Below are 19,875 nucleotides of genomic sequence, written 5' to 3'. Positions count from 1 at the left end.
AAATTAAATTTAAAACAAATTAAATTTAAATGAAAATGGCAAAAGCACATGACAAAGTTATTCAATATTAATAAATAAATGCTATAATAGTATATAAACAATGCTCAAATAAAACTGCTTGGATAAATCTGTTCTTTCACTGGGCATCATTTATTTCACGCCATCTCTCTCTCAGACAGTAGAGGGAGCCAGATGCACATTTATTCCCATCATTGCTTTTGTCAGGGTGTCATTTGAACTCATTTGAACATGGAGACTAGTCAACAAACCCGTCTTTACTTCTGCTTTACTTCTTGACGATGCGCACTATTCTTTTTTTATATTGTTTAATGTTGATAGAAACACTGATATATAATGTGTACTGATCTACAATGAGCTTCTGTGGTGGAGGGTTATTTGTGTAATAGCTACACTACTGTTCAGAAGCTTTCTAATGCTCACCAAGGCTGCATTTATTTGATAAAAAATACAGTGAAAAGAGTAATATTGTGAAATGTTAATGCAATTTAAAATAGCTGTTGTAGATTTGTATTCTTTTAAAAATGTCATTTATTCTTGTGATCAAAGCTGAATTTCCAGCATCATTGCTTCAGTCTTCAGTGTCACATGATCTTCAGAAATCATGCTGCTCAAGAAACATTTCTTAATATTATCAATGTTGACAACAGTTGTGTTGCTTCATAATAATAAAAAAAAAAAACAGTGATATTTTTTTTCAGGATGAAAAAAAAATCAATAACACCAAGCCCAAGCTTTATTTAGTTTTTAGTTCCTTCATCAGTCCACGCTATTTTATATATACATACATATATATATATATATATATATATATATATATATATATATATGTTTATCAGAATAACTTCTGAAGCAACTTTCCTGTTCTCCTGAAAATGAATAATCAATAATAATAATCATAATCAAAATAATAATAACCAATTATATTATTGCCCAACATATTTTACACTCCCTGTCCTCAATTATTTCCCACTTAATATTCTCTTTTTCTTAGAAATATGTCATGGTATGGAAATGAGATGCATTGTGAATCCGGTTCATTCTGTTGTTTTGTGAATGAGGCATAAATGTGACAGAGGCTAACATAAATATTTTAATCATCACATCATCATAATCATCACTTTCAAATTTCTGCTCTGCTGTCACAGAGATCTGACACTGTTGAGCTGCAGGATGTGTGTGTGTGTGTGTGTGTGTCGTGGCAGCTCCACTGGTTCCATGGTGAACATGAAGAAAAGCGATTCTCACATACTGTTGCCTTGGCAACCCGCCCCTCTGATCTGCTACTGTAAGGCTCTCCATCTCTGCTCCGTTAACAGCTAAATACACAGAGTATCTGTAGAGAATCACCCTCATGGAGATCAGTCAGACAGACTCTGTATGTGAGTTTAGAGAGATTTGGGGGTTTCTGACGCAGGAGAATGTCTTTTTAGAGGTCAGTGGCTTTTAGCACTGCAGTGTGAGTTCTGCATCTGTGTGTGAATTCGGCTGTTCCCCTTCTCCATGTTATTCTGGGCTCAGAAACGCCACGTCACATGCTGACGGATGAATCAAACTGTAGTGAACAAAATGACTGTGAATCCTTTTGATCAAACTGTGTCAAACATAAAGGATCAGACTGATTAAAGTATTCAGTTTGGTTTCTATAAAGATTATACCAAACTGTATCTGACAAAATAACAGTTGACTGAGTCATAATGATTCAAATGAAACAAACTGTATCAGACAGAATAAAACCGAATAATTTTAATCAGACTAAATTTGACTGGAATGGAACTGAATCAGAAGGATTCAAATGAATCAAGCTGTACTGGAAAGAATGAACGAGAATTTTACTGATTCATTTGAATAAAAATGTCATACAGAATGAAACTGAAGCATTTTACTCAAACTGGATTAAACAGGATGAAATTGAGTCAAACTAAATCAGACTGATTCTAATTTAATCATTCTGTGTTGAACAAGATTACAATGAATCAAACTAAATAGTAATTACTCAAATAAATCAAACTGTATAGAATTAAACAGATTTTTTTAAAGACAATTGGACAGAAAAAAAACTAAATTGAGATCAATCAGACTGAACTGGACAGAATGAGACTGACTCGATTGTTTTTATCAAACCATATGGGACAGAATGAAAGTGAATCGAATCGAAGCAGATTGATTCAAATTTATACAAACTGGATCAGACAGAATGATAGTAAATGGAACTGAATCACACTGATTTAAATGAATCGAACTGTATCAACAGAATCATTTTAATCAAACCGAATTGGACAGACTGAAAATAACTGAATTGAACTGTATAAGTCAGAATGGAAGTAAATAACATCAGTGAATCAGTCTGATTCAGTTTCACTCAGTTTTAAAACAAGTTTGAGCTAGACAAACACTGTTTTGCATGCAATTGATGCAAAAAAAAAAAAAACCTGTTATTTCACATTTTAAAGCCAATTTTGTGTAAGAAATATTTGAACCTTTTTCAAATGAATCAAATAATGAGTCAAGAAACAGAAACCAATTGTGAAGGGTGCAATATGTACGCACACTCAAGACAACATGTATGACGCCACGTAAGAATATCTGCGCTGTGTTTTTAAATTTTTATGTAGTATTCAAAGCGAATAATAATACAGTGCCTGTGCTTGCCGACATCCCAACTTAGGGGTTTTCCTGTGAAATCCTTTTTTCAGAGCAGCGTTTCTAGCTGAGTCATATCAGAGAGAGGGAGAGGCAATCGACCGTTGCAGAAAATACAAAGGAAAAGAGGACGAGGGACAGAAAAATGTACCAGGGACTGGTAAAGAGTGATGGTGTGAATGAAGGAGAGGGAGAGACCAAGTGTGTGTTTCACGAGGGGTGGGGTCTGGTGCTGGTAGGCGGGGCTTAGCTTTGTTTAGCGATCAGAGCAGTGTGTTCACCATCAGTCGGCTCTGAGCAGGATGAGAACAGCTTTTACTCTCACCTCCCTTCTCGTCTCCTCACCTCTCAGAGTCGCCTCGTGTGAAAGAAGGAAAGAGCGTAGAACGCTTTGAAGCCTGCATATCTGCATTGTGTCGACAGCTGAAGACCAGACCTGAGGATTTAGCACAACAGGCTGTTTCATGCTTTGGAGTATACGGTCTGCTTGCTTTTGAAACTGATTCTACAGGTGTGTGTGTGAACGCTTGGCTCTTCAAGAATCATCTACGGGTGTGTTTACCTGTCTCAGGGGATCTAAACAGGTGCAAAAGTTTTCAGACTAGCTTGACGATGACTACCATGCAGAAGTTGCTCCAGCTGCCTGTGAACGCCGTGAACATGGTGAAGGGTGTGCAGGGAGTCGCTCAGGGCCAGGAGGAAGCTCTCAGTCCGGTGCTGACGCCCGACAGTGGCCCACAAAACTGGTACAGCGCCGTCCAGCCCGAAGAACTCCGACACCTGAGATCTGGGGGGACGGGGGGTGGGGGTGGAAGTGGGGGTGGGGAGGGGTCAGAAGATCGATCTGCGCTGGAGGAGGGGCTTAGCAGCGTTCAAACGCAACATTTACGGTATGCTAACTCTCATGATTGGCTGTGTGAATGATGCTCTTTCAACGCATAATTTAAGCCACTTTGCCTCTGTTGTTTCTCTGAAAAAAATAGTCACATATGAGAAAACTCTCATTAATGCTTTCTCTTCCCTAGTGGATCTTGTCTTGTTGTACCTCTTGAGCAGAGGGTTTGTTAATTGTCAGCTCTGGTTGGTGTAATAGTCACCTGTGCACCTGCTCGTACAGTCATATAGATCTTCAGAAATGTTGGCAGAGACTCTAAGAGCATCACTGTCTCAGAGTTTGTGTCCAGAGCGGATAGCTGTGCTCCTCAACAGGTCATTAGAGAGAAAGGAATAACCCTGTGGAGTGTTGAATTATGAATATCTTTAATAATATGGAGCTCAAAGTGTCTCATGTTTGAAGAAGATGATCGGGGATATATTGCAAATAAGATTCTCTGCAGGGAGCTTATGTTACATAATTATTTGGTTGTTACAATATGCTATAAAATAGCTTTAGTTTTACACGAGTTAAATATTGTTCTCATGCAAATGCAGCTGCTGGGACAATGCAATGCTATTACTTTGTGCTGTTTAACATATTGAGCATGTCCTTGTGTTGTTACTGGGACTGTAGCAAGTGCTCTGGAGTTCATTCAAATTACTAGATGTTTTACAACTATACACAACAACAATCATTAATTTTACTATCAGCTTTATCAACAGCTAAATAAAATGTTGATTTTACAGTCTATTTCGAACATATTTTTTTACTATTACATTATCTTGAGTAATATTTTTACAGTGTGCATCAAGCTTAAATGTTATAATATAATATATAAAAATAATAAATATAAAATAAACATATTTGTATATTAGCTATAAGCTTTTTGCAAACACTCCTGTTAAAAATGATATATATTACATATAATATATATAGCTGTGCAAGCTGGATGCCTAAATATATTTAATGCATTCATATATGTATGTTATATATATTATATAAAATATCTATCATTTTGTTTGCAAAAAGCTTATAGCAAATATACAAATATATATATATTATATTTATTATTTTAATATATTATATTATATTACATATGTGTGTATATATATATATATATATATATATATATATATATATATATATATATATATACACACATATGTTAGACTGTGTTAGCCTGTGTTTCAGGCCTAATAGTTTTCTATTTGTCGAAAAATATACTGTGTAAGTATACCCAGCATCAGACCTTTCGTCAGGACTAATTAATTTGCTAAAAGCTCCAGTATGTAAATCAAAGCATTGGTGCTCAGTCACTGCAGGTCAGGAGGGAAAGTGATTACAGGTTTGTATTCCCTCTGCATGCAGCCGTTTATACTGTGATTCAGAGACTTCCCCTTGCTCATCTCTGATGTGTGACACTGTTTATCCACTATCTAAAACGACTTACAGTGCATTCAGTTCATGCACAGTTCTCTGGAATATGACATAATAATCTGCCATGATGTGGAGATGATGTATTTGACTGTAGCATGTCTGCTGAATCACCGAGCCTGTGTTCATCCTCTGATCACGACCCACCGCGTGCGCGCGCGTCTGTGTGTGTGAGGTAACTGGAGCGGACAGAGCGCATCCACACACGACTAGCACAGCCATCAAGACAGGACACACACTCTGATGCATGAAAGGAAACACCACCCCCACCTTCTCACACACACTAATATTTGACGGTGCTTATACGGCCGTGAATCTCCGCGCACCCTTCCAGCTAATGAAGGCCGCCAAGGGAATCTTTTTTCAGGAGCGATAGATGGTTGTATTGGGTGGGAGACTCTGGCAGCAAATCTATTCGCTGGAGTTTATTGCTCTCTTTGTTGCTGTGGAAACCAGAGAGCAGGACCTGGGTGTGTTGCGAGATATCATAGTCGTTTAATTCCAGCGACAGTGGCATGACAGCCACCGGGGGAATGTTTTTAATTAGCGAATTGTGTTATCTCAACCCGTTCACAATGTTTTCATGCAACAGCTTTGAGGGCACACACTCGCTCTGATTCGCTTGTTCTGAGCCCGCTGCGACATTATTAGGAGTGTCATAATGCTTCACGTTTTTATTGATTTACAGGGTTCTGATCTGTGATGACATCAGTGGAAATCCAGTGTTGCATCACTGTAGACTGTTACTTTATTATAGTACTGCATTTGCCCATAGCTAATTAGAAATCTGCATACATTTGAATATATTAAATGATTGGCTTTTGACTATTACAGGACAGACCTTTATACACTACAATTCATTTTGAAAGACGTCTCTTATGCTTACCAAGGCTGAGATACAGTAAAATAGGGAAATGTTATTACTATTTTAAAATAACTTTTTTAATGAAAATTATTTCTGTGATGCAAAGCTGAATTTTTTAGCATCTTTAATCTTTAGTCTTTTTTTATTTTTTATTTTTATTTTTAATTTGATGAAGAGAAAATTCAAAAGAACAGCATTTATATGAAATATATATGTATTCCCTTATTAAACAAAAATATATTGCAGGATATTGGAAAATATCATGTAATATATTAGGCATATATTCTTATATATGGGATTTAATATTTATTTTTTCCAATATATTGCAATATATTGAAAGCTGCAATCATTTTTATATTTTGCAATATATTATATAATATATGTATCATCAATATATTATTCAATGTATTCAAATATATAATATATTAGAAAATAAAAAGGGAAAATAATATATTACAATATATCACATTTTAAGAAATATATTGGTAAATATATTTTCCTTTCGTAAGGGTTGTAACATCATATAGGCCTAAATGTTTTTACTGCCACTTTGGATGCATGCATTGTTGCTCAATAAAAGTATTAATTTCTTTAAAATAATAATAATAAAATCTTACTAAGCCTAAATTCTTAAATGCAACAAAGCCTCTATTTTGATGTTGTGGTGGGTCATTAATGTTTGACACTCAAATGAGGCATTTTTAAATATGATTTTGAACTCAATTACTATTTCCTGCTGTGTATGAATCATCATCAAAGAACAAGCAAACATAATTATTATATTTTTTAAATACATTAATATCTGTGCATAGCTGAGGCAAGACTGGACACTAGTAAGTGGGAATTGATACTAGATATGTTCACTGAGTTTGTTTGTGTGTAAATGTGTGAGCAGATGTCACTGTTGATTTAAACCCAGCCAGTGTGATTAATGGCAAGAGAGAGAGAGCCATAAAACGAGACTTCATGACTTCTTTCTAAAACAAGATTGCTAACATTAGGATGTGGTTGCTATAGTAATGTGTGTTTATAGACAGATATTTCTTGCACAGGATGTCAGACAGTCTCATCTGCGACGAGTTTAACTGACCCAGGATCAGATGTGGGTCTCAGCTAAAGACTGGCCAATCAGAATGAGTTTGGCTCGACATTATATCTTTTGTCATTTGAGCTTAATTAATTAATTTTAATATTAATAGTTTTTCCCAGATGTCTGGAGGATCATTAACATTGCCAATAATTTAGATTTATACCCATAGAATTTTTTCTAGTGAACACAAATGCTCGGAAGCTGCCCTTTTAGGGGAGATTTAATGGAGATTTCATTTACATTTGAATATCAACTTTTCCTAGATGTTTTTCCTATAATTCATCATAAACAAGGCAGTTTTTGACATGATGAATGAATGTGTACGGTATTGCTCAAGTCATCTGATGAGAAATGTTCGAGTTCATACTGAGATCTCTAACTTTGCAATATCTTCTGGTATCACAGTTTGAGACTTCGTTGTAAAAGATGCATTTGAGAGTCTTCTTCTCAGGAGAAGCGTGTCAGAACAACAAATCACTGATTTCTTGGAGAAGCAATTGCGATCCAAATGAGAAGCGAATGGTTTGTGGCTTCCCCTGTGTTAATATCTGGTGCTTATGAAAACCAGATCGTGCTGTTGATGGTGTTTCTGGGTGTGTTTGTCTGCTTTGATTCTCTGTATGTCAAATTTGTGTGAATTCTTAATGCAAGGTTTAATTTCATTTGCTCTGGTTGGTTCTTCTGAACTCGTGAATGTCTGCAGGGCTCTTAAAGAGCTGAAACGAGTCTCTCTGAATCTTCTTTTAATGGTCACCTTTGTGAGATTTTTAATAGAGAGAGAACAAGAACAGTCTTTTTTGTTTTACATCTTCAGACACGATGACCTGAAGGAAATGCTGGACAGTAATAAAGACTCCTTGAAGCTGGAGGCCATGAAGCGTATTGTTGCGGTGAGTACACCAAACACATTTTTGTTTTGTTTTCAAGTCTTAATTTAACATACAGTTATTTGACATACAATATTAAGTCTTTTTTTGTGCATACTATTTCTGAAGTATTCAGTATGTGTATAGCATGCACATTTTCTGAACGCATTAAATGACATGCCAAAATGTGCATTATAAAATGCGTAATGTGTCCCACAATGCAGTTCTCTCAAGCATCAATTGCATTGTCTCGTTGTGTGATGCAAAGCTCGACTGTGAAATTTGTGCTCAGTTTTCATGGATCATCAGTAATAAAGTCCCAGCAGATTCGGTTTTATAGCTGTATCGATGAACAGAAACAGATATTTACACAGAAATCTAAGTCAAATAACAAAGCTGATTTGTGTTTCAGGAAGAGACATTTGGTTTCATGTCAGTAATTATGCGACTGTGTAAATAGACAGAAGGCTGATATAGAGGGCAGTAAATACCGTTGTCACTGTGTGTTTTGTGAAGTCCGGGCTCTCGACGGTTCGTAACTGTTGCATCAGATCTGTTTCTATCGCGAGATGAGCGATTTCAGCGAGCGTTTTGGAAACGGGACAGAAATGTGAAATGCGTTTAACATTCATGAGCTGTTTTAGTGTCTCTGTATTGTGAAGGATCAGATCAAGAATGAAATATTGATCACTAAGAGCTCAGAAGCCACAAACAGCCACCTGATACTGTTTCCATTCACAGATCACAGGTGGCACTGGCAGCAGATACATGATTCCTTCAGAACCAAGCCAAATGTTACCTATTTATTGTTATCTTCCTGTGAATGATTCATCACTGCATATTATAAAACCTTTTTTTTTCTTCTAGAGGCAAGCAAATATGTCCAGTGAATATAGTGCAACAAATTTACTTGGTTGTAATATTATTGCAAACTGATGCAATAATAAAACCCACTGTCGTCTTTCATATGTAGCGCTTATTGCACACTTTATTATTGAAGTTTAAGACTATCCTTGTTGTTTCTGTACTAGATAACACTGATTGCATATCAAAAGTAGACCATATATTTAGATTCAATATTAATATTTAAAATAAATTGTGACTTTAACTTGCTAATTGTAGTTGGCAAACTTTTCAAATGGGGAACTTTAAATTAAACAAGATTATTTGTTATTTGCATACAGGCGCTGGTCATATAATTAGAATATCATCAAAAAGTTGATTTCACTAATTCCGTTCAAAAAGTGATACTTGTGTATTATATTTATTCATTACACACAGACTGATATATTTCAAATGTTTATATCTTTTAATTTTGATGATTATAACTGACAACTAAAGAAAATCCCAAATTGTGTATCTCAAGAAAATTAGAATATTGTGAAAAGGTTCAATATTGAAGACACCTGGTGCCACACTCTAATCAGCTAATTAACTCAAAACCTTTAAATGGTCTCTCAGTCTAGCTCTGTAGGCTACACAATCATGGGGAAGACTGCTGACTTGACAGTTGTCCAAAAGACGGCCATTGACACCTTGAACAAGGAGGGCAAGACACAAAAGTAAATTGCAAAAGAAGCTGGCTGTTCACAGAGCTCTGTGTCCAAGCACATTAATAGAGAGGCAAAGGGAAGGAAAAGATGTGGTAGAAAAAAGTGTACAAGCAACAGGGATAACCGCACCCTGGAGAGGATTGTGAAACAAAACCCATTCAAAAATGTGGGGGAGATTCACAAAGAGTGGACTGCAGCTGGAGTCAGTGCTTCAAGAACCACTACACACAGACGTATGCAAGACATGGGTTTCAGCTTCGCATTCCTTGTGTCAAGCCAAACTTTTTGATGATATTCTAATTTTATGACCAGCACCTGTATATCTTTAGACACATTTGGAGACAAAAGTGTGGGCTCAGTAATATTTTTAGTTTGTTTGTTTGTTTTTTAAATACGTTTTTGACAAAAAATCTGAAAAGACAGTAATACTGTGAAATTTTTATTTCTATTTTTTTTTTTTTTTGATATTATCTTTAATATGGCAAAGATATCTTTTGTCATGTGTCGCAGTGTCATGTTACGTCTGGTTTGGACACAGTGTTTAGCATGATGCACCCAAAAACTAAAATTCTGTCATTTGTTATAGACAGAATTTTCATTTCTGGATGAACTGTACTTTTAAGTGTCCAGAGTCTTTTTAGGGTCACAGTATAATTGAATCACACTATATATTTTACATCAGAATGTGTTTCCCACAGATGATCGCCCGGGGGAAGAACACTTCAGATCTCTTCCCTGCAGTGGTGAAGAACGTGGCCTGTAAGAATATCGAGGTGAGTGAAACGCCGAGGAGCAGGATGTCAGCTTTTCAGGCTGGTGTTAAACTTAAATTTTGTGTTAGTTTGCAAAGGCAGCATTATTCTGCTCATGAGTCACTGTAAGCTCAAGTGCTCAGTTTTACTGAGTATCAAAGTTATTAGCAACTCTTTACTCCACTACATTAGGAATGAGTGTTGCAGTTACACATTACACTTTGCACAGCACCTAGCTTTTTCTGCAGCAGTTTACTTCTGATTACCAAAAAAAAGTGAAATTTCAACTACAGGGCACTGAAAGTACTATATTTTGAGGTGTTGGTTTTAGAAAATAAACGTGATTGCCCTCTTTTTTCTTGTTTTTCGCTGGCATGTCTCTTTGACTAGTGCAACTTTGAGCCTATATTTATAGTAGTATGAGTAAAATACTTTTACTCGAGCTGTTTTGGAATTGGTGAGTTGGATTCATTTTCACTGTGAGGTACTTTTACTCAATTACAGATATTCTTTACACCTCTGGAGTGTATGTGTGCTTTGTGAGTTCGCAGTGACGTGTGTTTTCTCTCTCAGGTGAAGAAGCTGGTGTACGTGTATCTCGTGCGGTACGCTGAAGAACAGCAGGATCTCGCTTTGCTGTCCATTTCCACCTTCCAGAGAGGACTGAAGGTCCTAAAACACACACTCAAACACATTATTCAGGCTCTAAATATGCTGCTTCATCCTGACAAAATCTTCCCTCACCATCTTTCATAATCAACATCCATAACATAAGAAAATGCTACATTTCAGTTTGTATGCTTTGTATTGAAAGTGCATAATCTACTTTTGAGTGTGTTGTAAGACTACTGCTTATTTAGTTGAAGCTGCTGTTTATTGCAATGTTTTCAATTCAGTTATGTAAAAATATTTGTATATATATTTGAATATGTTATATAACTATATTAAAATTATTGTAATATATAAAAACCTTTATATAATGTTTATGCTTGTTGAATATAGTTATGTTAAAGATAATGTATAGTCAGTTTTCAGGCTAGTTTATTGCAAAATAAACCCCAAGATCAAGTTAGTACAAATGTATTCATATTTTGAATTAGGTTTTTATTATTTAGCAAGTTTGTTATGTGCTTTTGTAATTTTTATTATTATATATAATTTTTTTTATATTACTATTCACATTTTTAGTTTTCGTTTTATTTATATCCAATTAATTTGACTGCTTCAACTTATTTCAGTTAGTTGCCAATGCAAAATTTCTGATTTCTCATCTAATATTTATACTATATAATATTAAAAATATAACTAATAAATAAATAATAATGTTAATATATTGTATATAGAATATTTAATTTTACATATTTACATTATAGTTACTAAAGTACTCTGCTTTGCTGGTGATGTAAAGTGTTACTCTATTTATGAGTATATAGTACGATTATTACATCATAAAGTTGTGCTTTGATACCACATATCTTGCATACTGTTTGCTTTAGCATTTTAGCGTTAGCTTCTATCTAAATTCCTCATCTTACAATTCATTATTAATTTTAGCTTCATATATTTAAAGCTTCTGTGGTTTTCTCATTTTTCTACTTCAATTAGAGAACTGTTACAAACCTGGGGAAATACTAAACCATAAATCAATTATATATTGCCAGAATGTGGAAATAGTATACCATCCATGTGCCTTTGTCATACTGTTTGCAGTGTTTTATGACTGGAGAGGCGCTCAACGTACGTGTGTCGTATGGGACCAAAAATGCCCTCTAGTGTTCAGATAGAGGAAATACCTGTCACACCCTTTGACTCTGCTGTGTGAAGTCACATCTGTTTCTAAATAAATAGTTGTGACCCCTGATTCAGGACCCCAACCAGCTGATCCGTGCGAGTGCCCTGCGTGTGCTGTCCAGCATCAGAGTGACCATCATCGTGCCCATCATGATGTTAGCCATCAAAGAGGCAGCGTCTGACATGTCTCCATACGTCCGCAAGACCGCAGCTCATGCCATACCCAAACTACACAGGTACAGTAAAACATGGTCTGAAGTAACTGTTCATTTAGTGCTGCATTTATTTGATTCAAAAATTCAGTAAAAACAGTATTAATTTTACATATTATTCCAATTTAAAGTAAATGTTTTCTGTTTGCATATATTTTAAAATGTAATTTATTTCTTTGATGCAAAGCTGAATTTACAACAGCCATTACTCCAGTCTTCAGTGTCACATGATCCTTTTGAAAACATTATTATTATTTTTATTATTATTAATATTAATTTCAGGATTGTCTGATGAAAATAAACAATTTAATGCATCTTTGCTGAGTAAAAGTATTAATTTCCTTTTTATAAAAGTTTTATAAACGTAAAAAGTCTCCTTATTTCAAAATACAGATATATTTCTCATATGAATTATATAATAAAATACATTTTGTGTAATATACTGTGTAATAAATATGTATTTTATATAAATATAAATTATTATAATTTTATATTTAAAACTTTTTATGTATTATTCGATTTCTAGGTATTTGTAAAAATGTATTTGTTAATCTTATATATTTAAGAATAAATAAAAAATAAGGTATGGTCATTTTTCAAGTCAGTCTCAAGAGGGTGATCAAGAAACTTGTGTATCCTTAAATATCCCACTAGCAAAACAATAAATAATGAAGTAGATATGAAATATTAATTCGTAATGAAATAATTTAAGTATGAAAAAGCATGGAATTCTTTCTTTCCTTCTTTCTTTCTGTCAGTCTGGACCCAGAACAGAAAGATCAGTTGATTGAAGTCATCGAGAAGCTGCTGTCTGATAAAACCACAGTGAGTGACAGAATCATTTCAGGTCAGTGCTGCTGAGATATGATCCTCATTCCTGATGCGCGCGTGTGTGTGTGTGTGTGTGTAGCTGGTAGCCGGCAGTGTGGTGATGGCGTTTGAGGAAGTGTGTCCGGACCGCATCGATCTGATCCATAAGAACTACCGTAAGCTGTGTAACCTGCTGATTGACGTGGAGGAGTGGGGTCAGGTGGTCATCATCAACATGCTCACACGCTACGCCAGAACACAGTTCCTCAACCCCAACGTCAATGTGAGTATCTCACACGTCTGTGAGTGTGTATCGCAGGAAGATGTGTCCACTGTTAACATGTGTGTGTGTATACGCAGGAGTCTCTGTTGGAGGAGAACAGCGAGAAGGCCTTCTACGCCTCTGATGATGAGGAAGATGAAGATAAGAAAGCTGAGGCGGCCTCTGTAGTGAAGAGGAAGCCATATGTGATGGACCCCGATCACAGACTCCTACTGAGGAACACCAAACCCCTGCTGCAGAGCCGCAACGCTGCTGTGAGGCACACACACACACACACACACACTCAGTTCTGCTTTTGCTTCACTACAAGTTAATTATTAATTAGAAACAGTATTATTTATTTTCTATATATTAAACAATTATCTAGAATATTTTAGTAATTATATTTAGGGAAATTCTGATTTTAAGAACGAACTGATCAAACTTTGAATTGAATTGTCCACATGCTGCAGGAAACTGAATTGGAATGCCTTTAGTCCAGTCATTTATTTTAAAGTGTATGCCAAATGCATATATGTTACTATTTTAATTAGTTTTGGAGTCATGAGAATTTACTTTAGTTCACTGTCAGTCTTTCCAATTACTCAACTGGTGTTTTTATTATTCTAATTATTTATAACTGTATTTAATTGTTTTAAATTGTATAATTTTGGCCTTTTTCGTCTTTTTTGAAGTCTTTTTGGTTTGATATTGTTAGTGTTTTTTATTGTTAAATTTAAGGGACATTTGTTTTATTATTTATGTATTATTAATGTATTTTTAGTTTCAGTTTCAGTAAATTAGTGTCAGTTTTTTCCAATTGTTCGGTTATTATTTTTATTTATTTTTTTTATTTTTTTATCGTATACTTTTTTATTTAATTTATTGTTGTTGTTATTATTATTTTTATTATTATTAAATGCATGTTTTTTTAATTTTATATTTATTTTATTAAAATAAATATAATTTCATGTTATCCCCCCCCCAGTTTTTCTTAATTTTATTTTACATTTAAATATATTTATAATCCAATTTAGTGTCATTTTTTAAAATTATATATATATATATATATATATATATATAATTTTTTTTTTTTTTTTTTTTTTTTTTTTTTTTTTTACTGTTGTTCACACATTGCATCAGTTATTAAGTTGACAAAGTGCTAAAGCTGTTTTCCCAGAATTATGATAATTGGATCGGTTCACACATGACCTCTAAATGGAGAAATGGTGTTGATTTAGCCGGAACTGTCTCATAATGAGCCCCTCTCTCTGTCTGTGCAGGTGGTGATGGCAGTAGCTCAGTTGTACTTCCATTTGGCTCCTAAAGCAGAGGTGGGCATCATTGCTAAAGCGTTGGTCAGGCTGATGCGCAGCCACAGGTGAGTAATCAGTCACGTACTAATGGAACATTAACACACTCACACGCAGATCAGAGACAAACACACTTTTGTCCCTCAAACTCTGACACCACGTGAAGTGTCTCTGTTTAATGATGTAAGATATGACGTCAGCTGATAACATCATTAGTCAACGCAGGCGAAATGGCACTGGATGATGACACCGCAGTTCGCACAGAATTTGGCATTAGCCGCAGATAGGGAGATACTCAGACCGTAAACCTCATCCATTATTCACATGCATCGCTCCGTTTATAAGCCTCTTCTTTAAAAATATTACTTCTCATCTCAAACACTTTTCAAGGCTTTTGAATTCTGAACGTCTTGATTGTGTCACTGATGTTGACGTGTGTTTTGTGTCTCTGTAGTGAAGTGCAGTACGTCGTGCTTCAGAACGTGGCCACGATGACCATCAAGAGACGAGTGAGTGATTCACAGAAAAGTGTAAAAGCACATGCGTCACTTTGACTTCCTCTTGAAAAGCACTGGAGATCACTGAGTCATAGGACAATTTGACCATGTACTTACATAATATGAGGATTTTATGCATCAAGTGTGATTGGAAAGGTCAACAAACAACGCTTGATCTGAACGCTGGAGCTTGATGTTTTACTCCATATAGTTCAATGCATCGAGAAGCTTTGCTGCAAATTGAAATAATATTTCACGATTCAATATTTAACCTAAAAGGTTCCTTGTGGTTTTGCTTTCATCCATTTATTGGTTTGTCCTTGAGAGATTTCAGACTTTGAGAAGCCTTTCTGTAAAGGCATAATAGAACAGAAACATGTTAGGTTTTCATCTGTTTAGATGAATGCTCTGATGTTGGAATATGCATGTTTTTTGTCTTTCAGGGAATGTTTGAGCCGTATCTGAAGAGTTTTTATATCCGCTCCACAGACCCGACGCAGATCAAAATCCTCAAGGTGAACAGACACGCTCTGAAACACGTGAATCTCTATAGTGAGATATTATGCCATTGAATGGTTTCACTCAAGAGTGTTGATTCATATACTTTGAGAGTTTTAAAGTTGGACTGATGATTTTATCTTCTCTTATGAACACAGCTGGAGGTTTTGACTAATTTGGCTAATGAGACGAACATCTCCACCATCCTGAGAGAATTTCAGGTACCGTTTTATATACGTGTGTATATATATATATATACTGCTTTTATGGTGTAATATAATATCATTTAATATATAATTTATGATTTATTATAATATACCATTCAAAAGTTTGGGGTCTGTTTTTTTAAGCTTTTGAAAGAAGTCTCTTATGCTTACCAATGCATTTATTTGCTTTATTTATTTGACCAAAAATACAGTTAAAACGCAAATATTGTTACAATATACTATTGTTGGGCAACGATTAATCTCAATAAATCACATCCAAAATAAAAGTTTTTGTTTACATAATATATGTGTGTGTGTGTGTGTACTAATTAATTATTGAATTGAATATTAATTATGTATATATAAATACACACATACAGTATATATTTTGAAAATATTTACATGTATATATTTATATTCACCTACCGTATTTTCCGGACTATAAGTCACACTTTTTTTCATAGTTTGGCTGGTCCTGCAGCTTATAGTCAGGTGCGACTTATTTATCAAAATTGATTTGACATGAACCGAGAGAAAACATTACCGTCTCCAGCTGTGAGAGGGCGCTCTAATGCTGCTCAGTGCTCCTGTAGTCTACACTGAAGACATATAGCGCCCTCTGGCGGCTGGAGACGGTAATGTTTTCTCTTGGTTCTTGGTTCTAAATAAATGTGACTTATTATAGTCCAGTGCGACTTATTTATGTTTTTTCCCTCATCATGACGTATTTTTGGACTGATGCGACTTATACTCAGGTGCGACTTATAGTCCGAAAATACGGTAATTTATATTATATATAAATATTTTTTATATATAAACAGTATATTTTTCTTAAATATGTACATGCATATGTGTGTGTATTTATATATCCATAATAAATATACACAGTATACACACATATATTATGTAAACTAAAACATTTATTTTGGAGGTGATTAATCGCTGCCCAGCACTTCTATGTATTTTTTACAAATATTGTTGCAACTTTAAAATAAAATCTAAAATAACATGTATCTATCTATCTATCTATCTATCTATCTATCTATCTGAAATGTTTCTAATATGCTAAATTGCTGCTCACAAAAAATAAATAAAAAAATTAATAACGGTTGTGCTGCTCCATGCTTAATATTTTCAAAAATATTTTTCCATGATTCTCTGATGAAGTTTAAAAGAACAGAATTTTAAATGTCTTTTCTGTGACTATAGATCAATGAAATGCATTCTTGTTAAAAAAAAAAGAAACTACCCCATACTTTTGAACAGTTGTACACATTATAAACTAATATTATGTTAAGTTTTTAGGATTATATATTTTTTTAGGAGACTACATGAAATATTTGCATGATTTATTTGTCTCACCACGACTAATTAAGTGAACTGCAAACTAAAAGGTTGATAAAAATTATGAAAAAAGAAATGGTGACCCATCAAAACACTTACAATACACTTACACTACACATACATATACAGTACATTTGAACCTAAAATGTTGATGTTGAATAAAATAAGTTCATGTCATTTTGTCAACCACCCATGGTAAGATTATAGTTAACAGTGTTAACAGTAGTATATTCTAGAATGTTATAATTAGGGATCATATATTTCTCTATCTGTGTTCAAGACATATATTAAGAGCATGGATAAGGATTTTGTGGCGGCCAGCATTCAGGCCATAGGTCGCTGTGCTACAAACATCGGTGAAGTCAGAGACACCTGTCTGAACGGCCTCGTCCAGCTGCTGTCCAACAGAGACGGTGAGAGCGTGTGTTTGGGGGCAAGGGAATGCAACAGAATGTTTTTAATGCCCATTAATTATCCACAAAGTGAGAACCACTTAAGAAGACATCAAAAGTTCTTTACTCGATGTCAGATGAGGTTCTTATGATGCAAAAGAAGAAAAATATGAGCCTATTTTCCTGTAAATACTCTTGAAATACACTTGAAATTGGTCCATCGCATGCTGAATAAAACCGCAAGCCACAGTGCAATGGCCAAAGACGTCTGTCAGGTAATTTTGAGTAATCTTAGGTGTGTGTTTTCAGAGTTGGTTGTGGCTGAATCAGTGGTGGTGATCAAAAAGCTTCTGCAGATGCAGCCTGAACAGCATAGTGACATCATCAAACACATGGCCAAACTCATCGACAACATCCAGGTAAAGTTGTGATCTAAACTACCCTTTTTTTCACATTTAAACGCACTCCCTAGTCCTGATAGTGTGTGTGACGTCAGGTGCCCATGGCCCGAGCGAGCATCCTGTGGCTGATCGGAGAATACTGCGAACACGTCCCCAAAATCGCCCCCGACGTCCTGAGAAAGATGGCCAAAAGCTTCAACAACGAGGAAGACATTGTCAAGCTGCAGATCATCAATCTGGCTGCCAAACTGTACCTAACTAACTCAAAACAGGCGAGGGGACAAACATGTGCTTACAAAGAAGCAGTGTTACTTTAATAGTATTTTTCATAAACTATTCATGTTGTGAATTTTTTTGAGCTTTTATTTTTATATTTTCAGTTTTTATTTTAATTGTAGTTTTTTATGTGCTTTTGTCTTTTATTTAATATTAATAGTTAGATTGATTTTTATTTCAGTTTTAGTTATTTATTTCCATTTAGTAATTTTAGTACTTTAACTTCATCTTAATTCCGGTAATAACCGAGGCAAATTTTATCTTAGATTTTCCTTTCTAATATTTATATTTTATTTGAGCTTTATTTCAATTAATGAAAATATTTGAATAGTTTTAAATATTGATAACCCTGCACAGAAGTGAGATGCATGATTGTTTGCATGCTATTAGGATAAGTAATGCAGATCACATTAGCAGTAAGCTAGCTGCCTTGCATTATGCAACATGACGAAACTCATAAATGAAAGCAAACATGCATCAAAAATGCATGAAAAGCCAGTTTAAGATGTTTAAGGTAATCTGGTGTTGTGCAGTATTTTTTATAAATGATGGCTGAATATAGCTGAAGCTTTCTGAAAACCTGTGAAATGATGTTAAAACAGCTGAAAGACAGGGGATAATATAGGAGTGAAAACATGGGAACACAACTGAAATGTACTGTATTAATAAATGTATTTTTGAGTTAATTTCCCTGCATACTCATGCATTTATTTTCTTTTGTTTTAATAATTATTTTTACATTTTATTTGAGTTTTAATAATTTTTGTGCATCAAGTTAAACTACATAAAAATGAGAAATGTTGCTTTGGCAGGTAACTAAATTATATAATTTTATTTAACTTTTTCTTTTCATGTAAGATTCATTATTTCAGTCATTATTTAATCAAGCAATACAATTTTTGTCTGCATGTCATATCATTTAGATGCACTCAACTACGTTGACTGAAACTCTTGAGACTCCTGAGAGTTCAATTCCTTTGTGTTTTTCTTCTCTTTTCTATCTTTCAGACTAAACTGTTGACGCAGTATGTACTGAACCTGGCAAAATATGATCAAAACTATGACATCAGAGATCGAGCCCGCTTTATCCGCCAACTCATTGTGCCCACCGATAAAAGCGGCGCTCTTAACAAATACGCCAAGAAGCTTTTCCTGGCACTCAAGCCTGCCCCCGTCCTGGAGTCTCCATTTAAAGGTTTTCATTTTAGTTTCAGTTATAGGTTTAGATCCTGAATTGCGTGCAAATCCGAGCATATTTTTACATCTTGAGATTACTGGGACCTTTAGAAAAATCTGTGGACACGATTGAGACATTAGAGATCTCATTGTGATTTTCTTCAATTCTTTGCAGACCGAGATCACTTCCAGCTGGGGTCACTGTCCCATCTGCTGAACGCTAAAGCCGGAGGATACCAGGAGCTGCCCAACTGGCCTGAATCGGCACCTGACCCATCCGTGCGCAACGTGGAGGTGAAGGATTCTGTGTGTGCAGAGCAAACAGTTCTGACAGGGCCAGAGGGTGCAGGGGTGCTTCTCCTACAGACCACAAGAGGAAGCTCCAACATGCAAGATCTCCCAAAGAAACGCCCCAAAGCACTGACAAAAAAACACACTACCAATCACTTTTATATCGCTCACTCTCCTCGCTCATTAGCATAACTCCACCCTCATAACACATAAATCACACACTCTGCATTTCAGCGGGGTGGTAGCTACTCATCCTGCAGCCCTATTGGTCGATGTGTCAAAATGATTTCCCTTGGTATTTAATAGAG

The 19,875-nt window shown here is 35.1% G+C and overlaps 1 protein-coding gene across 2 annotated transcripts in view; it reads left to right on the top strand.

Moving 5' to 3' along the window:
* Window positions 1-19,875, top strand: part of LOC113085848 (AP-3 complex subunit beta-2-like) — a 32,454-nt gene that overhangs the window by 1,965 nt on the left and 10,614 nt on the right. For both annotated transcript variants that reach the window (XM_026255279.1, XM_026255280.1), the window contains exons 2-17: window positions 7,742-7,817; window positions 10,045-10,119; window positions 10,672-10,767; window positions 11,965-12,125; window positions 12,860-12,926; window positions 13,012-13,194; window positions 13,272-13,448; window positions 14,457-14,554; window positions 14,941-14,995; window positions 15,427-15,498; window positions 15,640-15,702; window positions 17,312-17,444; window positions 17,733-17,842; window positions 17,920-18,096; window positions 19,109-19,295; window positions 19,452-19,570. In XM_026255279.1, the coding sequence (XP_026111064.1) occupies window positions 7,742-7,817; window positions 10,045-10,119; window positions 10,672-10,767; window positions 11,965-12,125; window positions 12,860-12,926; window positions 13,012-13,194; window positions 13,272-13,448; window positions 14,457-14,554; window positions 14,941-14,995; window positions 15,427-15,498; window positions 15,640-15,702; window positions 17,312-17,444; window positions 17,733-17,842; window positions 17,920-18,096; window positions 19,109-19,295; window positions 19,452-19,570 (1,849 nt within the window). The remainder of the gene's footprint in view (window positions 1-7,741; window positions 7,818-10,044; window positions 10,120-10,671; window positions 10,768-11,964; window positions 12,126-12,859; window positions 12,927-13,011; window positions 13,195-13,271; window positions 13,449-14,456; window positions 14,555-14,940; window positions 14,996-15,426; window positions 15,499-15,639; window positions 15,703-17,311; window positions 17,445-17,732; window positions 17,843-17,919; window positions 18,097-19,108; window positions 19,296-19,451; window positions 19,571-19,875) is intronic.

Source organism: Carassius auratus, unplaced genomic scaffold, assembly GCF_003368295.1.
Source record: "Carassius auratus strain Wakin unplaced genomic scaffold, ASM336829v1 scaf_tig00042450, whole genome shotgun sequence".
NCBI classification, from domain to species: domain Eukaryota; kingdom Metazoa; phylum Chordata; class Actinopteri; order Cypriniformes; family Cyprinidae; genus Carassius; species Carassius auratus.
The sequence above is the reverse complement of the archived record's forward strand: the minus strand, read 5'-3'. Positions and strand labels throughout refer to the sequence as shown.